The 20,229-nt window shown below is 35.7% G+C and overlaps 1 protein-coding gene across 1 annotated transcript; it reads left to right on the top strand.

The window, feature by feature from the left end:
* The first annotated feature begins 363 nt into the window (after nt 1-363).
* Nucleotides 364-19,888, top strand: LOC120626080. Its single transcript, XM_039893367.1, has 18 exons — nt 364-1,011; nt 1,530-1,652; nt 2,187-2,364; nt 2,708-2,862; nt 3,933-4,088; nt 4,824-5,044; nt 5,685-5,856; nt 6,251-6,420; nt 6,751-7,033; nt 7,333-7,416; nt 8,273-8,563; nt 9,751-9,947; nt 10,967-11,051; nt 11,857-12,039; nt 12,622-12,819; nt 13,856-13,940; nt 14,052-14,257; nt 15,192-19,888. Exons 1-18 carry the CDS (start codon nt 574-576, stop codon nt 16,104-16,106), a joined length of 4,140 nt encoding a protein of 1,379 aa, XP_039749301.1. The 5' UTR covers nt 364-573; the 3' UTR covers nt 16,107-19,888.
* The last annotated feature ends 341 nt before the right edge of the window (nt 19,889-20,229 follow it).

The raw sequence follows: 20,229 nt of genomic DNA, 5'->3' as shown, positions 1-20,229 counted from the left end.
AACCAATATTTTAGAACATATATTTTAGGTTTTTGCACCCAAAAGCCTTTTAAGGGTACTGCACATTGCTCTTTAGTGAGAATTAGGTACTTAAATACTAAAATAAAACGAAACAACAGTCATCATACTCGCATTGTAGGTATGCGAGAAAACATATTGTTGGTGGCGTATTTTGCTACTCATACAGTATCAAAACACATTGCGTAGTTTTTTGGGCACTACGAATTTACCAAAAGGCGTAAATCAAACGAAGAAGAAGGCAACAAAGCAACTGCAGAAAGTTTTAATTTAGAAATGGATCACCTGTACTACCAAGTACAATCTGTGGAAATGGTCTGTCTAATGTCTGGTGTCTAGGGCAGCTGTCATATTATGTGCGCTAAATAAATTATAAAATTCTGCAGTAAAATTAGAATGAAGGAAACAAAATAAATATTTACTGGATTTAAAGATTTCATAGAATTAACACATTAATGCTAACATTCGTACTTAATATGGAAGAAAAGTAGAAGCGGACAAATAAGAAAACAATAATCAAATTATGATATAAAATTTAATTGCGCCGCTATCACCATGTCTCTACAAAGTGACCATTTGGACTTCTCTGGCTTATTTAAATTAGATGTTTTAGTTCAACACGAGATTGTTAATCACAGTTTTTATGAAGTAGGCTTAAAAAAATTTTTGGCACTAGCAAGTGACAAGGAATTGGTGTTTCTTTACATAGATTCACAAGCTGAGAGACATGACAATGTTTATGATTGGGATTTCGTGGATAACCCGGTGTATTGCATGTGTTTTGAGCCTAGCGGGACTTGGGTGCTGATAGTTAGTGATCAAAAAGTGCTGCTTGTACCATTCTTGCCAAGATTCATCCCACAGAATACATTTGATTGCAAATGGTCCCTATCAAGTGTTACAGTTTTACCTCTCATTGATTTACCTCAGCCTACTTCAGTTGTGTGGTGGCTGACAAAGGAGTCTGAGAATATAATCATCATTGCCTCCAAGGTTGGTGACCAAATTCCATAAACAACTTTAATTTTTTTTACAAGTAGGTAATTAATTCATAAGCGTCTCATCATTTAACTGCACCTGGACCTCCTCTGTCAGGAAGTACAGGTTCAGAGCCTTGACATACCACTTAGTGGTGGGTTTAAACAATTACTATAACAATGTCATTAATCTTCAAGGGATAAGATTAATTAATTTGCTCTCTGAGGAATAATAGTAATGTTATAGGATATTGTGGCCTTGTTGCAGAAACAGTAGGGCAAACATTTCAATTGTGTTGGATATGCAACACCATTTAGTAACTGGATTGAAGACTGAATTTTCAATTCTGTTCTGTTAGTATTAGTATCAGATATTCCAATTTAAGCTGTCAAATGTTTACCTTAGTTCTATTTCATTAATTGGGAATCATAATGGCATTTTGCTTCTACCCTATTTTTTTTCTTATACAGTATAATGGTTAAATATTAGCAGTAAAGTAATAACTTTATAACAAAAGTGAAATTAAATTTCAGCCAGGAACAATAACATTTTATTCTTTGGAGACACATAGTGTTGTCGGAGAGACCAAAGTTCCTGAGGAAATTGTTGATTTGCAGATTTGTTTTGATGATTCTCTGGATTTGCTAGCCCTTCTAGTAAGTATATAGGCCCTTTTTATAGCTCTAGTTTTAATTTAAAGTAAATAATTATCATCATCACCTTACAAACAAAATACGTACATGAAAATTTCAGAGATATCTTCTTACTTTTAAAACAAGTTTTTAAATTAAGTCAACAGTTTGTGTTCCTGGCAACTGGTTTGTTATTTTTATTTTTGGAGATCCTACTAGAACCAATAGTTTACCAGGACATAAATAATATATAAATATAACAAAAGTCTTCTAGGATACAAGCTATATATGTGTTTGTTGGTTGTAGTAAAAGCCACAAACAAATAAACTGACACATGTTTGCATGTTAAAATATAAGTATAGATTGAATAATCAAATAGAAACTTTACTTCCTTTATTGATATGTAATTCTATAATGCTTCACATGTTTACAAGAGTGATTATTTTTTTTTTTAAATTAATCTGTAATATATGTACAATCAGTTATCATTAGCGCAGCCATTTTTAAAATTAAATAATTTAATTAATGACTGACTTCCACTTATTTGTATTATTTAGATATCAAAGGGTCCTACTCAACAATGGAAATTAGTACTGGAACATAGATCATTTGGATATAATTGGCTTCAACAAATGAGAGCTCAAACTGATAAGGAGAAGAAAGACGGCTTCATGTCATATATAAAGCAATTGTCAAAGGATAAAATCACCTTTTTCTCGCAGAGTGGATCCAAAGGTTGCCTCAATTATTATAATCTTCCATCTATATAAAACTTGCCATTCCTAACACAAACTTAAACTATTCATTTAATAGAGAATTAAGATAAACCTGATGGAACAGCTGAAATAACATCATCGGTAATTTTGTATGCCACATAGGGATACTTTCAATAATGACTTTCTTTGAGTAAAGTTTACTGGGTCATCTAACATTGATACAATACAATAAATACAAGTTGAGTCAAAGTCAAGTACATAATTTTTGTTTCACTAATGTATCAAGCTTTTGCTAAATTTTTGATTTGTCGGATACGCTAATTCGTCAGTGATGGCTAATATACAACATATATTTCTTTCAGATGAAAATAAAACACAGACAGTGGAATATGTATTAAAGCCAACAGATTATTTGCCTAATTATCGTAAAAACTCCAACAGCTGGGCATTGACTGCACAATATGTTAATGGCAGACATTTTTTGACAGCATTTGAACTAAATGAAGGCATTGTGATTGTAAGTTATAATTAAAATAAATTTTCACACTTTTCATACTTTTCATGTGATCTTAATAGCTACAAAAATTAAGACATGAAAATTCAGAGAGTTTTAGTAGAATAATTTTTTCTACAAACTTTCTGTCTAATTATTTATTTTATTGAATTTTATTATTGCTATCATTAACTTAATTCTATGATGAACTTAATTCAGATGTGGGTCTAATATTGAATAAGGTTGGTCCTGAGACTTTTTAGTAGTCCTGAGAAGTATTTATTTTAAGATTTTATTTGAAATTTAAGGGCAAGTAATCATAGCCATATATTTATTTGCATAGATGTAGTATAACTAAATATCCGGAATCAGTCTACTTTTCAGTTTGTGTTTTAAATTAATAATAGTGCTTAAATATAACAATAAAAAACATTATTATATTTTTTATGCAGCATTTAATGTACCTAAAGACAGGCTTTACATATATATTTGATATAAACAGTCTCGTCAAACTTTGTGACAGTCACCTGTGTGTAAATAAAGCAATTGAGTGAACAGATGCTTTTTAAAATCTTGTATATAATGGAAATGGATTAAAAATAATATTAGTAGTGTTCAGTTTCGCATTACAGAAATACTTGTTACTCCAAATAAAATATTGATTAATGTTCACAAATAAAATAATAAAAATAGTTGAACTGTGAATTGTGATTAGCAAGACGATATAGCAAAAGAATGCTACTATTACCTATCAATTCTTTTCTGGTTTTAATTTAGATAAAAAAAGTAATTGTGGAATAAACAGTTATTAATGTTTGCTAACACACAGATGATGTCATGATGATGATAATGCCGAATAAACACAGTTATTAATGTTTGCTTACACACAGATGATGGGCCTTTATCCACGTTTCGTTGGGAGTGAACCACAAATTAAAACACGATTAATTTTGTGTTTTATTTATGAAGATTCAAAATTATTTAAAAAAATATTAATTGGACACTCGTTTGATGTAACGAAAATTCTTTATAAATAATTTTAACTTATTTTTTTAAATTACTTCACAACTGCCTATTGTATTATTTTTTTTTAGCTTGAAGGTCCTGCAGACGTAGCACCATCAAGGACTCTTCGACCTAAAATTAAGACAGATGGAATGTATACTCAGTGTCTATGGTCACAGAGATTAGTCTATTTACTAAGAAAAAACGAATTGGAAATACATAGTGTTCAGTTCTCCCAATCTCAGGTAAATTGAAGAATAGTATTATAACTGCCTGTAATTTCAATAGGTTTTTGAGCTAAATTTAGTATAATATCTTCCTGAAGAAGTGGATATTTAGTGTATCAAGTTTCACTAGGATGGGCACACACTACTCTAAATACCAATCTATTGTGATCACCATTATATACATACAGTATATCTAGTATAAGAAAGGGTATTGGAAGTATTTCTCCAAAGTGATCAGCTGGAGAAAGGTTTCTAGTATAGCAAGTCGATATATACTGTAGGGTTAAAATAATTATATACACCTACCCATTTACTACCATTCATTAAACCAGTATTATTTCAATATTGTTGATGTGTTGTTACGGAATCTATTATCTAAAACTATAATTGCAAAATAATCCTGCTTTTATAAACCTAGTAAGACCTGAGTTCCAAGTTTGAGTTTATGAGTGAAAATTTACTACGATTATATGGTATCAAAGGAGAAACGTCATCTAGTTCCAATACTGGAAAAGCGTACTCTCACTAGATGGCACTCTTTCGATACCATATAAATCGTAGTTAACTTTCATCACATCAAATAAGTAAATGTAGGTAGAACATCTGTAAAACACTGTGCTGTTAAAAAACTTGAAAGTAAGTAAATCTGCCTGTACGGAGATGCGTAGAGTAAATTTGTTACTCAGTCAGATTTACACCAATATGATCACTGACACTAAGGCCATTGAAATATTTTTTATTATTGTCCCATAGAGTGAGTCTTTACTTGGAACAAAAAGGGATTTCTCGGAACTTTGGTGTGCGGAATTAATTGGTGATGTCCAAAGAGCGTACCTAATGTCTGCGAAAGAGTCATCCTCGGTTGGCGCAGGGTGGAAGGAACCCACGTTTATGTGCGACTTGCAGTTACCTCGGTTCATACTCGAGCCATGTCTTATCGTCACCTCCCGCGGCGCTTACGTATTGAATACTGTGTAAGTTTATCTATTCTGCAGTGCTTAAGCTAAAATGCCATTATCACCATATCCACCACAAACACGTATCAAGTTGAGTAAAAAACGGAAACATAAATTAGAAGATACCTACGTCTTCTTTTAAAATGATTTCAACATGACACGTGGAAGACATTTTCACATGTTCGTTCACATAAAGCGTATGTTTAGTATATTGTATTGTTATATTACTACTCCATGGCGCAGTGGTGAGCACTGTGCTCTTAACGTGGGAGGTCCAGGGTTCGAATGTTTTGTTTCAAATTATCTCTGTTCCGATCTTGTGACTGCGGCCATGTTTAGTTGCCAAGCTACCCACAAACGTATGCTGCAAAAACATAACATTTTTTTGGATAGAAATCAGAAATTTCGAATATATATTTCGTAGTTTTCTAAGGTAGCGATAAGCGATAAGCTACAGCTGTATCTAGTTTTCTACTTTTCATCCTACCCACATAGGTGGCACACCTAAGTCAAAAGTTTTGCATTTTCCTATCGCTTCCTTTAAAGAGGGAAAAATTGTGAATTGCACGGGTAGTCAGAAATTTTATGCAGACGAGATTAGTACAAAGTAAGAGTAAGAATGATTGTGCCTTATGATGATGATGATGAATGTACCTAGGTGCGAGCCGTGCGAGTGGCTGGTGAGCCTGATCATGCGTGGAGGTGCAGGTGCGGAGCTATCAGCGGCGGCGTTGGGGGCCCCTGTGCCCGTTCTACTGCGTGCGTCTGCTGACATGCTCATGTCGCGAGGCAAGATCGCCGCTGCGCAGTATCTCTACTCCCTATCACAGGTATTGCCTCGCACGCGCACGCACACAAGTACGCACGCACGCACACAAGTGCGCACGCACGCACCGTGGCGTGTTTTAAAATGCAGCTGGCCTGTTTATCGTTCTACATACATTATTTATTCGATACATTAATTGTTCTTCTAGAGCTGTGTTTTACGCCATTGCTTGCTTGGAAGATATCGCTATGTATTAATAAATTGAATTGCGTATAACGCAATTTCATTATTATATTATGTTAACTTATTCCTGTATTTTTATGTGGTGTACTATAAAAGTGTGTTAATTAATTAATTTATTTCTATACAAAGTAGTATGCAACATGTCTCTTACCTCATGCTACCTTGTACAAGGAAGGCTCAAACTTGTTACCAATTTATGTTATTTGTTATTACAGAGTCAGCCAGACGGTTGGGTGGCGCGTCTTGGCGTGTTCGGGCGCCTTCATGAGCTGTCTATGTATAAACAAGTGGGCAATACCGGCAGCCTTGGTAATGCCGCAATCACGACAAAATTACTGGCGTTGTTGTTGAAAATTGGCACAAACAGTGAAGAAAATTTTGATATGTAAGCATTTGTTGTCCACCAATCCGCACTAGGCTAGCGTAGTGGACTACGACCTTAACCCCCTTCTCATTGTGAGACCGTGACCTATAGTGGGCCAGTAATGGGTTGATATGATGATGACGGTGATGATTTGTTTCGATATTTTAAAAATACAGTTAAATAAAAAGTATCTTAGTTTGTAGGATGTGCACTTTGCATGTCCTACGAAATGTTGTTCAGTTTATATGCGATGGTTTCCCACTTACCATGAAAACAAAAAAAAATGGCGCAGGTTTTTCTTAAATATTATTTTTAGTATTTTTTTTCTAAAACGTACCTTAATTATTTTAGGGACGTAAAATTTACAGTACTGACTCCATTGGAATTACAAGAACTTACTTCCATAGCGGCCGCAGTGGGTCTTTGGGAAGTGGTTCCAGTATTTAGCATCCACAGAGGACATCCCAGTTTGCTGTTAAATGCTATAAAATTCAGGAGTGACATTTGCAGAGGTGCTTTAGTGTGCCTATTGAAACAGAAATGTCTGGTGCCGAAATTGTTGGAAGAGAACGGACAATGGTTTTTTGACTTCATCACAGAAAAATGTAATAAGTTTGATACAATTATATTAAAGGTAAATAAATAAATATATATACTAAGACAATACACACATTGCTATCTAGCCCCAAAGAAGCCGTAGCTTGTTTTATGGGTACAAACATGACTGATGAATATTTGCATGAATACTTAGAATATACAGATAAACATCCAGACACTGAAAAACATTCATGTGCACAAACATTTTTTCCAATTGTGGGAATCGAACCCACAGCTTCGGAATTTTTTTATTTAGATTGAAATGACCAACCGACCAATTAGGTCAGTTGGTCATTTCAATAATTTTGATATCTATACAAATATTTCCGCTTTCAGAGACTATGTTTATGGTTAAATCCATTACAAGATCAACTACGACCAATAATACGTGACCTGAAACAAGGAATCACTTCAATTTATGTAAGTTTTATAAAATTGCTGAAAAAAAAAACATCACACATATCTTATGAATGCATTTGCAAGTAAGGGCATGGGCAGGGCTCTCAGTAAGGGCATTTGGTACAAAACCATCCAACCATCTCTTTCATCCAACGATTCCTAGGTCGCAGTGGTTTGCGACCTTAAGACTTCGCTCCGGGCACATCCCCCTAAATGGATTTGCACACCTGCTGGGAAAATCCTCGTCGCCTAAGTGCTCAGAGTGCAATGTTATCGAGGATGTTTATGATATTTTGGTGGAATGTGTCCGAAGCGAATTAGAAAGATTCGTTCAGGGCTCACTTTAATCTTGATTTGCGGGAACTGGCGGTATGTAACACTGTTTTGGCGCATCCATTATCTAAGGAGGCCAGAAAACTTTATGACATATATAAAGTGTCCATTAAGCGTAGGCACTAATGAATATTCTTTAAGTAGCTCCGATGAGGGCATGTTCAGAATTGAACAAACCCTCCATAAAAAAATAAGAACAAAAATAATAATATTCTAAGACAATTGCGATTAAAATAAAATCAAAACTATACATTTCAGACCACAAAAACGCTTCAACTATTATCAACATTTGTACACGTTATAATCTCCGAACCCTTGCATTATCAACTACGTATAACATTTTCCTGATTTTTAATTTTGGAAGAACTTGACATACAGTTTTTTAATTTTTTAACAAACAGATTTAATAATTCAACTCTTATGCATGTGGCTAGTGCGATAGAATCTTGAGGCATATACATTCTTGCAAAGTCTTATTTCGTTTTTCTTTAGCGTTGTTGAAGAAGTTTCAACATAGTTTTTAGCAAAAATGTAACCTTTACAGGCTACAAGAATGCTTCAACTCATATCAACATTTATGCACGTGGTCTGCGCCCTAGAATCTCGGAATCCCTGCATAGACATTCACACAGATATAACCCAAGAACCGGAGACATGGAAGAATCAGTTCACTCCCCGGAGGTCTGTTTCTTGCGGCTTGGGTCACTGGGCGGTAGCTGACGATGGAAACGCTAAAATAATGGTGGCTAATACGCCCGTAAACACAGAATTGATCGGAATGGTGGTCGATGTGGCGTGCGGAAGACACCATACGCTTTTGCTGACAGAAAATGGGGTAAGTTTTTTCCGAATCCTGCACCAATAATTTAACGTAAGTATCTAACTTATTTCTTTACAGGCACTTATTTATTTCAATATAAAAACAAGATTAAATCCCTTTGGTGTGTTGATATATTGTTGATAAAAGATACGCCGCTAAGCGGAACTTAAGCCGAAACGCGCTTATCGGTTAGCCGAACCGATTAGGGTTTAATATAACTGCCATACTCCCTAACAGATTAGCCCGCTACCATCTTAGACTGCATCTGAACTTTCCACCGTGTGAGATTGCAGTCGCTAAAATACGCCCTTTAAAACGTGTGCTTCGACTTAAAATTACCTACCATTTACTGACTGTCTTGTAGTCTGTATTGTTTTTCTTTATACTGATAACTGGTACCTGATAGTAGTAGAAAAACTTCGCCTATAAACAGAGCAATACTTCCCAGGGTATCCAAATAACACTTCCTACACAGTGATGCCATGTGTCGAAGAAGTTAAGCCACAAGTGCAGTATTGCTTTCTCTGGATTAGATCTGTCACAAACATCCCGACTACTACTTAACTGATGGATGCTTATTTAAGCTGACGTATCAGGAAGGCTGAAAACTTGTGGCTTTCTTTGGGAACATGTAGCCTATATCCAGCAGTGAATATCCTCACGAATGATTGTACCTAACAGTTGAGTTCGTAAATTATTTCGTAACTATTAACTTTTAACCACGGAATTGAGAAAATACAGAAACCGTGTACACGACCAATTCACTCCACTTTAGTAAAGTTTCCAAGTTGCGGTCATTTCATTCCATTTAGCAATTATTCGATAGAAGCAGGCGTTACTTTGCGGAAATCCATTATATATTATGAAAATTAAGCTTAATTTGCTATACTCCGCGAAAAGCAGGAGAATCTGTATGGTGTAATTTATAATTTCTTCAATCCTTGTAATAAATGTACCTTCTACATACGTTGCACATTTATCAATTGACAGTAATTATATAACCTCTAAATGTTCTAAGCGTTTACCATAAAATAAAGAAAATTGTGAGCTGTCGTGAGCTAGAGCATTCCTTTGGAGTGAAGTGAGATGTGCTCGGGTTGTTTTTACTGTTTATTGGACAAAATGCACTGCATGCAATCATGGCTGAATGAGAATTCTGTATGTTTTTAATTCCATGCTTTCAACAGTATCTCCATCTACAGATATACGCAGCGGGCGATAACACATTCGGGCAATTAGGTGTGGGTAGCAGTTGGCCCGGAGCGATAGGGGATTCAGCGAACCCGTCTGGCGCTTTGTTGCACGTAGATTTTAAGTGGACCGCGCCATTGTCCTTGGTAGCAGCTGGACATTACCATTCCGCTGCTGTCGACGTTGGTGGCAGGCTGTATACTTGGGGGTGAGTGACTATTCGGGAGGTACTATAGGTGTCTAAACCTTATAATTCTCGAACCTCTCGTAGTGCTCGTCCACGTTTACTACTACGTGTACTATTTTAATTGTACTGGTGAGGATGAGTGACTGTGCCGTTTGGTGACGTTAGATCAGAATACAGTTTCCATCTTCCCGCGGGTTTCGTACGAGGCGACTAAAAGAATATTACGGAGAATAGAGAGCATCGGCCTCTGTGTTACTCCTTCGTATACCATCTAATGCGAATAAATAAATTTTGAATTTTTAAATTTTTTGGTCACCAAACCGTCTGGCCAGTAAGGTGATTGTGGAAAAACTCCCTTTGGAAGAGGCTGTTAGTGCATTATTGGGCTGTTTAGGCTATTTTTGGACTGTGCCTATTTAAAGGAGGGGGTAAAGAATGCTATGGAGAGCTATGAAATTCCTTCACAGATTATGCAAGTGGGCCCGAAATGATAGGGAATTCAACAAACCCTTGTGGCACAATGTTGCATGAAGAGTTTTTATTGTTTAGTTTTATGTGAAATTGTCCTTTTTCCATCTGTACGTTTTGACTGAGCCCTATTGAATTCCGAAGAAGCCATTTTAGTTATATTACAAAAAACTTAACACAATGATTTTATTTATTTCAAGTAGGCTTTGCAATGAAAAATATTTTTACAAAAATAAAAATAATTATAAACTAATATTAATGTTTACAAAAAATATAAGCATTTTAAATTGACGACAAACTGGCCGACTGGCGTAGTGGACAGCGACCCTGCTTTCTGAGTCCAAGGCCGGTTCGATTCCCACTACTGGAAAATGTTTGTGTGATGAGCATGAATATTTTTCAGTGTCTGGGCGTTTGTCGTAGTATATTTTTTATTCATAAATTACAAACTAAAATTTGGTGATTATAAATGCAGGGATAGAAATGTTCATTTATATTTATTTTACTATCTAACTGTAAAAACACATTGTCGGTAGTAATTTTGTTTTTAATAAGTTTTGTTATGGTTTCAGTTGGGGCGTACATGGACAGTTATGTCTGGGCAATATAGACGATCAATTTACTCCCCAGTTAGTGACCAAGTTTCAAGGAAGGAAAGTAAGTAGTTTAACGGTTGCTCTTTCATCATATCGACCCATTACCGGCCCAGTACAGGGCACGGGTCTCCTCCCACAATAAGAAGGGGCTAAGGCCGTAGTCCACCACGCTGGCCCATTGCGGATTGGTGGACTCCACATACCTTTGAGAACATTATAAAGAACACTCAGGCATGCAGGTTTCCTCACGATGTTTTCTTTCATCTTTAAAGCAGGTGATATTTTAAACTACTTTAAATGCGGATAACTTAGAAAAGTTGGAGGTGCGTGCTGGTATTCGAACTCGGCCCGCAGAAAGTGAAGTCTAGCACCTACCCACTGCGTAATCACCGCTTCCGGCCGATTGTCGCAGTGGGCAGCGAACCTGCTTTCTTAGTCCAAGGCCGTGTGTTCGATTCCCAAAACTGGAAACGTTTCTGTGATGGTTACTCTTTACGAGTTGCCAACCTTGAAATATGATCTAAACGATAGTGAAAACCGCATCAAACAAAGTAAATGTGGTTGAGAAGGAGTTAGCGGATAAACAGACTGACGCGGTAAGCGGCTTTGTTTATAACTATGCAGAAATATCAGCTGCACTGCCTAGTTTCTAAATGTTGAAAGCCACTATTTTGACTGTTTTTGTGTAGAAAGGTTTTTCTCTTTGACACATTGTTTCGTGCCGTATTTTAATCAAATCCGTTCAGCTGTCAATGATAAACATTCACGTATATATATGGCAATTCCCAGAAGTAGTAGTCAAATATTTTAGAGCGGTGGAGGTAGAAGTAAAATGTTTATTAAAGGTTTATTAATATAACTTTTAGGTACTAAACGTCGGTTGTGGCACATGTCACACCGTAGTGCTTATGAAAAACGGCGAAGTGTGGGCGAGCGGGGCCGGCGTGTTCGGTCAACTAGGGGGCGGGAATAGAGAGAAGAGTTCCGTACCGCTGCGAGTAAGTCTCACTGACCCCATAGAGATGATCGCCGTGGGATACTTCCACAATGTAAGTGTTAGCTTATGAAAAGTACGACGTGTGAGCGAGCGGGGCGGGAAAGAAAACTTCCGTACCGCAGCGATTGTGTCTCAATGATCACAAAAAGAGTCCTCGAGTTAATTATATTTTTTTTTAATTTATAGTAAGGTTTTTTTAACCCCGTAAGTAATTTCAGAATAATGTCCCTGATTATTTATAGATAAAGTTATTTTAACCCTTATCAGCGTCTTAAATACATAATTGCACAGCCGATTTGCGCAGTGAGCAGTGACTCTTCGTTCTGAGACCTGGGGGTTTGATTCCCACAACTGGAAAATGTTTGTGCGATGAATATGAATGTTTTCAGTGTCTATATAGTTTTTTTTTTTTTATATGTTTATAGACGACTTGACTGCAATCACACCAGATGGTAAGCGATGATGCAACCTAAGGTGGAGCGCGCATGCCTAGAAGATGCCTATGCAAATTATTCATAAAAGCTCATCAGTTATCTGAGGACCCACAACACAAGCTACGCTTAATTTGGGGCTAGATGGCGATGATAGTATTGTCCCAATATATTATTATTGTTATTTATTATTATAATTGCAGTTGGCGTTATCATCAAAAGGCCAGCTTTGGTGTTGGGGCGCGAGTCCTCAGCAAGTGCGGTCGACTCAAGCACGCAGGTCCGCAAGCCCAACGGCCGCGCCGCTTCCCTCCCAGAATATCATCACCTCACTCGCGCCAGATCCGCATCTGTCACCGCACCTGGTAGACTTGGGAAAAGTTAACGGAAAAATTATACAGGTAAGCAATTTTTTTCCGGGGAAAAATGATACAGGTAAGCCATTTTTAAGGGAAAAATTATACAGGTAAGCCATTTTATTTAAGGGAAAAATGATACAGGTAAGCCATTTTTTTAGGAAAATAATTTAACACGTAAGCCATTTTTTTCGGATTCAAACCTTACCTCGCAAGAACAGTTTTAATATATGCAGCTATATCGGAAGCAGGATCTTCAGGATAGGCTGAAATTATAGCAGAAAATCCACTTGAATCTTTTTAGATACTTTTTTACCAAACTTTATAATTCTAAATCCACCAATCCGCATTGGGCTAGCGTGGGGTACGGCCTTAACTCCTAAGGCTCTCCTCATTGCGGGCCCTGTAATGAGATTCCATGATGACATTAAGGATAATTCCAAGAATTTTTTGCTATTTTGTAGAACCCCATTAGTTCTATAAACCATCAGATTATTCATAAGAATCCGCAAAACAACATAACATAAGATGACCCAGTGAACTTTGTACCAAACAAAATAACGTAAAGATTGATTTTTTTGCTATTTTGTTAAAAAAAAAATCAAATCGGTCTAGCCGTTTTTAAGTTTTAGTAGTAGTAATAATAATAAATAACTGTTTTTATTTTGCGTAAAATAACCATATGACAATAATTAAAACAATAAAATACAGTAAAGATAATCAAATTAAGACTACGATAATATAACTTACATAAATCAAACTAAAATTACCATTAAATCAAAATTTAAGACAGTTAAAATATTTATATTTTAATCTTATAAAAATTGCAATAAAAAAAAATAAAAAAATTATAAAAAGTAAAACAAACTAAAATTTCAAACTGTGTGCTTCAAACCACTTGGATGTCGCATCCATTATAAAAGCGACGTGATTCCTAAAAGGAAGCGTTTCTGGAACGTGTTTTTACTCATAGTTTGCGAAATTTTCAATATTAGGCACTCTACTTGTTACTACTCTCGCGCGCGAACCATTGCTCTATGGTCTTTCTACATCACTATATACTATTTACTTTTTCTTGCAGCTATCAGCAGGTTGGCATCACTCTTGTTTATTAAACGACGCTGGCACGATATACTCTTGGGGTCTTAACTTTGATGGCCAACTAGGTAAGTTTATAGTTGCTTATTACTGAGATGTACGTACTTAAAAAATAATAAAATAGGATTAAGGATGTATTTTTCTAGAGTAAAATATTTGAATTATTTTGTTTTCTATAGGTAGTGGAGATCGCAAGCAAGTGCAAACACCGACGGAGGTTAAAATCCGCACAGACACGCAGCCCGATGGCGTAAAACCCAACAAATCACCCGATAAGGAAAACCCTGATGCAAAATCCAAGGCGCTGATCGCTTGTGGTGGCGACTTCACTATATTCATTGATGACGACGGAAGGGTATATGCTACTGGGAACATGCATTTGCAAGTAAGTAATTTTTTTTGACGCTCGGTGACGGCGGTTGTCAATATCCCCCCTCTTACCACGGGTTTCATACGAGGCTACTATGAGAATATAAACTGAGAATGGGCAGCAGCGTTCTTTTTGTTACTACTATCATCTACTGCAAATGCCAACAAGTCTTTTACTACCTCCCTGGCGCAACGGTGTGAATTGTTCTAGGAGGTTCCAAGTTCGATACCCGTCAGGGGAAATTTGGGTATTTATAATTTCTGAATTTCTCTGGTCTGGTCTGGTGGGAGGCTTTGGCCGTGGCTAGTTACCACCAGACAAAGACGTTCTCGTAAGCGATTTAGTGTCCCGGTGCGATGACGCGTAGATCCCTAACAGGTTAGCCCGCTAGCATCTTAGACTGCATCATCACTTACCACCAGGTGAGATTGTAGGTGAAGGCTAAGTTGTAGTGAAATTAAATTTCAAAAAAATCTGTCGCTTGGGCATAGCGTCGCACTGGGAGAGGCGTTTAGTCACTTACAAGCACCCTTCTTATATTATTTGTTACTTATTTAAAACATGATCTATCTATAATACGTATATGGATTCTTTACAAATGGTATTATGTCTGCCAGTGATTTTCGAGGCTCATTTGATTATTACAACGATACGATAAAAAAGTAGTTGAAGTTTCAGGACATCAAATAACCAATTATAAACCTACCTACAAGAAAATAAGAACGTCTTTATAAAAATTTTAACTGCTTATCTGTCTGTTGGTTTGTCCAATCTAATTTCCGGAACGACTGAACCTATTTCTACGAGACTTGATATGCTTTTTTCAAGGAGAGATCAAGGTTACACTGCACCGCGTTATAGATTGTTTACATAACACGTTTAACCTATAACTCAAGTCGATAGTAGATTAGAGTAGGTAGATATTATTTTATAAAATTGTTTTTGACAGGGCTATAACGACAAGGAAAAACTGAATAACCGCGTAATAATGATGAAGACGACAAAGCGCGTGATAAAAATTCCGGCCAGTCGAAGCAACAACAAGTTCTTATTCCAAGCGGTTGATTGGATCGACATAATGTTTCCATTCGACATAGACGGTATTGAACGAACCCCTATAGAGCCGAGATTGAACCCACTGAATTCCCTCGCGGATTTCAAGAAGAAGTCCTGGGCTGACGATGTTATTCAGCTCCTCAAACCCTGGATCAACGAGGAAAATCTTTCCGCGAACCTAAACATGGCGGCAAAGTTGGCCTACCACAGGAAAATGTACGCAGACTGTCTGAGGTTCATGCTCGGTAATTTAAAGCGTGGAATCCAAGCGGACCAGTTCTACGTGGCCCATCAAGATGATTTAGACGACACTAACGTTTCCCGGAAGAAAGATGAACTCAAAATAATAATAACAAATGTCATGTCCAAACGTATCAAGGACATATCCATGACCATTCTTAACGAGGAAGCTTACCCTCTGATCGATACGAGCGTATTCCAAACATTGCCTTGTTGTTGTGACGAACTGAAATACACGACCAAGCAAATCCTACCCAAGTCTATCACAAATATAACTGAAATCAGTTTATCCGTAAAAGCTGCACAGATTATAGACAAATGCATAAGTATTTTCCCTGTCGATAGTGGGCTGTGGGAATCTTGTTTCCGCTTCGCGAAAGATTTCTATTTGGAAAATAGTTTGGACGTCGAGGATTTGGAAGCGGTTTTGCGCAAATATATGGAGACCAATGCCAACACCATGGCAGCGGCGATAATGTATTCGAACGATTGCGCTCAGTACAGCAAAATACTGTCACCTAAATTCTATTTGAACATGTGTAGCGAAATTTTGGATACATGGGGCTGAATGTCTATTGAAAGTAGATAAAGGATGCCTTTCTCCTAACATTCTTCCCCTAATATATTTTGGGTGTTTATAACAATATTAGGTTGGAAATTATAAGAGAATGACTAACTATTAGAACTGATGATGAAATGATGATTTTTCTCTCTTAATCTACAATATGTAACGTAGCAATTTCGTGGCTATCGTCAATGTTTAGACGGTTAAATATCCATAATGTTTTCCAACCACAATCTGTCGTACCTTTTTTTCATATTATAAGGAAAAAAATTAATTATCATGTATTCATCACATGAATATAGTAATGTTTTGAAGCTCCTAAATCAAAATGAAATAAATATCTAGCCAAGCGTGCTCTTCCTTAAGCGGCAGAATGTTTTACCATTGCATTGATGTTAATTAAAAAAAAATCCGTATTAAAGTGTGACCATCATTAGTAACTTACACTTTTCTATATTCAAATAAAATATATAATCCGACCCCTAAAATTTTCTTGCATTCCTGACGAATCTGTTGGTTGGTGGTCATATAAAACAATAATATAGTTGTCATAACCTTGCACTTTGAATTAAATTGATTATTAAATTTGGAATGTACAATTATTGGTTTATTTATTGATGTAGTTTTTATGATAGTAATCATTCGTTAGCAGGGCAAAACATATTAGTATAAAACGTCCATTGCGTCAGGAACCTACTCTTTGAACGGCCGAACTACGAATAAAATTGTTAATTCTGGTGTATACTCGTCTAAACTTAAATGTATTGACAAGTCTAGAAGTATTGCCATCCCTTTCATTGGATTCATGCTGAATAGGGATAGTACTATTTTTTGACAATTAGGTTTAGTACGGAAATATTTATATAACAGAATTTGTACCAATATAAAGCAATCTTGGTAGAGTTAAGAATAAAATTATGGTTATTAGTGAATATGTATACAGTTGTTCACAGATTAGCTTAATTTAAATAGACTTAATTTTCCGCTTAAAATGGCTCAATTTTAAAGGACATGCAAACCTTATTCCATATGTTTTATTGTAAAATATAACTGTGGTAGCAGTACTTAAGTTATTATGAATTTCAAGTATTAACTTCTACATAGCTTACAAATTTATATTACTAAGTCCTTTTCAGTATTTCGCATACATCTGTACATTATGAACTTTTATGTTATGTGTAAAGATTATACCAACTTGTTTTTCGAATAGGTTAGTCACTTAATTCCATTTGACAGTAATTATTTTACCTCTAATTTTCTAAACGTGGACCATAATATAGGTAAAATGGGAAAAGTTTCTGTGAGCTCGCAACTTTCCGCGGGTGTGAAGTGAGACGTGCGATGAGCGTTATCAATGTTTGTGGACACAATGCACTGCATGCAATAATGGCTGAATGAGGGTTCTGCATCTTCTTTATTCTATGCCCGCATGTAGCTAATTATTTACCTGTAATATGAGTCGCTCCCAATTTATTTACTGTTGCAACGCCGATATCAAAATATTCAAATCGGGGTAATTGTGTATGTAACAAATTTATTATAATGTTTATTATTACAAACACAGTTTTCAGGCTACTTTTTTAATACCACAACTTGAATTTGTGGAAGCTTGGGTCCGCACCCATTAAACAATATAATTTTAAGAAAATATGGACAGGTACAGTTACTTATACGTAACTTTTTTGCGCTGATTTTTATCACCATGACATGTTTTTTTTATAGATACATAGTTTCAAGTGTTGTTATTAAAATAGTTCCAATGTTTGTTAGTGTTGTCTCTTTATTGTTACTTCAATCATTAATCTTATGTTATTCTAGAATAAATAATTTTATTAGCGAGTATTTTGTTTACTCTTAGATGTTTTGTTAAGTTGTGTCTTTTATGTACCCATAGATGGGAGGAATATGTATTGTACTATGTATGATAAGTGATATTTATAACGGTTTGTTATGATGAATTGATAATGGTGCCAATTCCGTTGTCTCTCTTAGCTAAATTGACATGTCTTAAAACCCTGTATCCTATCCTGTTTTATCCACTCTCCAAGCATGATCGCATGTGTTGAAATAATATGTGCAATAAATAGCAGACGGGGTTAAATTCTCCGTCACCCTGTTGTTTGTCTTTGGCAGGTGTACAAGTTAATTTTGTCCCTTATCTGTGGTTATAATGGGAGGATAAAAAATTGTCTTTTTCCGTGCGGGATATACAGCTAAAAAAAAAAAAGCAGTTAAAAAAAAAGCACTAACTTCAAGATCCTGTTAATTAAGGTCGATTAATTCGTGGAAAACAGAATCGGCTCCATTATCCTTGTTTTATTGTAAGTACCATGATATTATGTCAAGTATTGTTGTGTTATATTTAGGGCCTATACTAGACCCATCCTCACAGATTAATATTTGGGTAACACCCCACACTATAACGCGCCGCATCGAGTAATTTGGGTACTCTACCGCTTCTAATCGTTGAAAGTAGTTCGTAATCTTGTATTGTATAAGTATTGACCGTATTGTATAATTTTTTCGACAGTTACCAACCGGTGACATAAAAATTTCACAACAGTAAAAAGTAAAATTTTGTAAAATTCTGTATGGATATGACAAGTTTTATCGTATTAAAAAGAGTTCTGTTTAAATATTAGTACCCACCCTTTACACAAATGTCTGTTCGCAAATTATTAGTCCTGCACCCACCAGCAGAGCTAGTAGGCGCACCACGAGAAATTATGACTACCCATTATCTCGTCGCCGTCATTGTTGCGATCTATAGAAAAGAGATTATTATCTCTACATAATCCGTCATACATATCCCTTGTTTATTTTTATTTATTGTAGTTCAATATTAATCATACCACTTGGTTTTGGGATAATTAATGTGTAGAACGTAACACTTATGTTCCTCTTAGGTGTTTTTAAAACTAGGTTAATAATGGGGACAGTTCTGTTGTAACCAAATCTCTTAAAATATCCAATAGGAGATAAAAGTAGTGCTGTCCTTTTCACAATGTTGCCAGCAGAATGGATGGAAACTCGCAAGTTTAGTTCTGAATGCCTCGTGTGAAATTACCTAGCTTCGTTTACCTACACTATCGTGTGAAAGTTAACTACGATTTGTATGAAATCGAAAGAGGGACAGCTAGTTACAATACTGGAAAACAGTAGAAAGACTCACACTAAGCACTCTTGAGATATAAGACAGCAGAATTGGCACCAGTAACTTTTTTATTGTTAATTTACATACTATATGATTAATCTAGTCAAGGCCATAAGTTAGCTTTTTTTGCTAGCAATTGAAATATTTTAGACATGCCTTATTGCCGTCCGGAGATATAGTTGAATATATTTTTGCATTATTTTTAAGTTTCAAATGTATGTATGTTACCTATTTTTATTATTTTATATTTGACAAACTTACTCCGTCTATTAGATGCTTGCTGCTATAAATATGTATTGTGATAAAGGCGAGTCAGCTTATTTTATATTATATGCGTACTTCCCGGCAAATAACTTGAACACAGAATAAATATTGAGGTGCTCTTCATAAGTCCATATCGCCAGCCTCAAACTAGTTTTAAAAACCAACTACAAATGATGTGTTTAGCAAAAAATGGCACTAATTTTGTGATTTTCGTGTTTTTATTTATTTATTTATTACTAGGCTCCGACTGAGCCAGTAATAAATAAATAAATTAATTTCAGTAAAAAATGGTAATAACGACCAGCGTCAATTTTCAAGGCTTACCTATCCAAAAAAAAAAAAAGTTCTTTTGAACGCAGGTTGAAAACTAACTATTATATTTACGTTTCTGATTCCAACCCGTTTCTTGAGACGTATATTCGTATAACTAGTATTTTAAAGAGTGAAAAGGTATTTTCTATGAAAGCACGCTTCACTTTTCATCATTGCTCGCTCAGGCCTGACGTCAAGATAAATCACAGTTAATTTTATTTCAAGAAAAAGAACATTGTTCAAGTTATTTGCCTGTAGTTACAACATATCTATGTTCTATGAAAATATTATTTTTATAAATCATTTAGCATTAATCTTATATTAAATCATCGATCATCATTTGAGACGTGTACAAGGTTTTCAACGAATTTATTTTTGTTTGTGAGAAATAAGTTT

Source organism: Pararge aegeria, chromosome 8 (genome assembly GCF_905163445.1).
Source record: "Pararge aegeria chromosome 8, ilParAegt1.1, whole genome shotgun sequence".
In the NCBI taxonomy this organism is placed as follows: domain Eukaryota; kingdom Metazoa; phylum Arthropoda; class Insecta; order Lepidoptera; family Nymphalidae; genus Pararge; species Pararge aegeria.
Note: the sequence above shows the minus strand (reverse complement) of the source record. Positions and strands in the feature narration are given on the sequence as shown.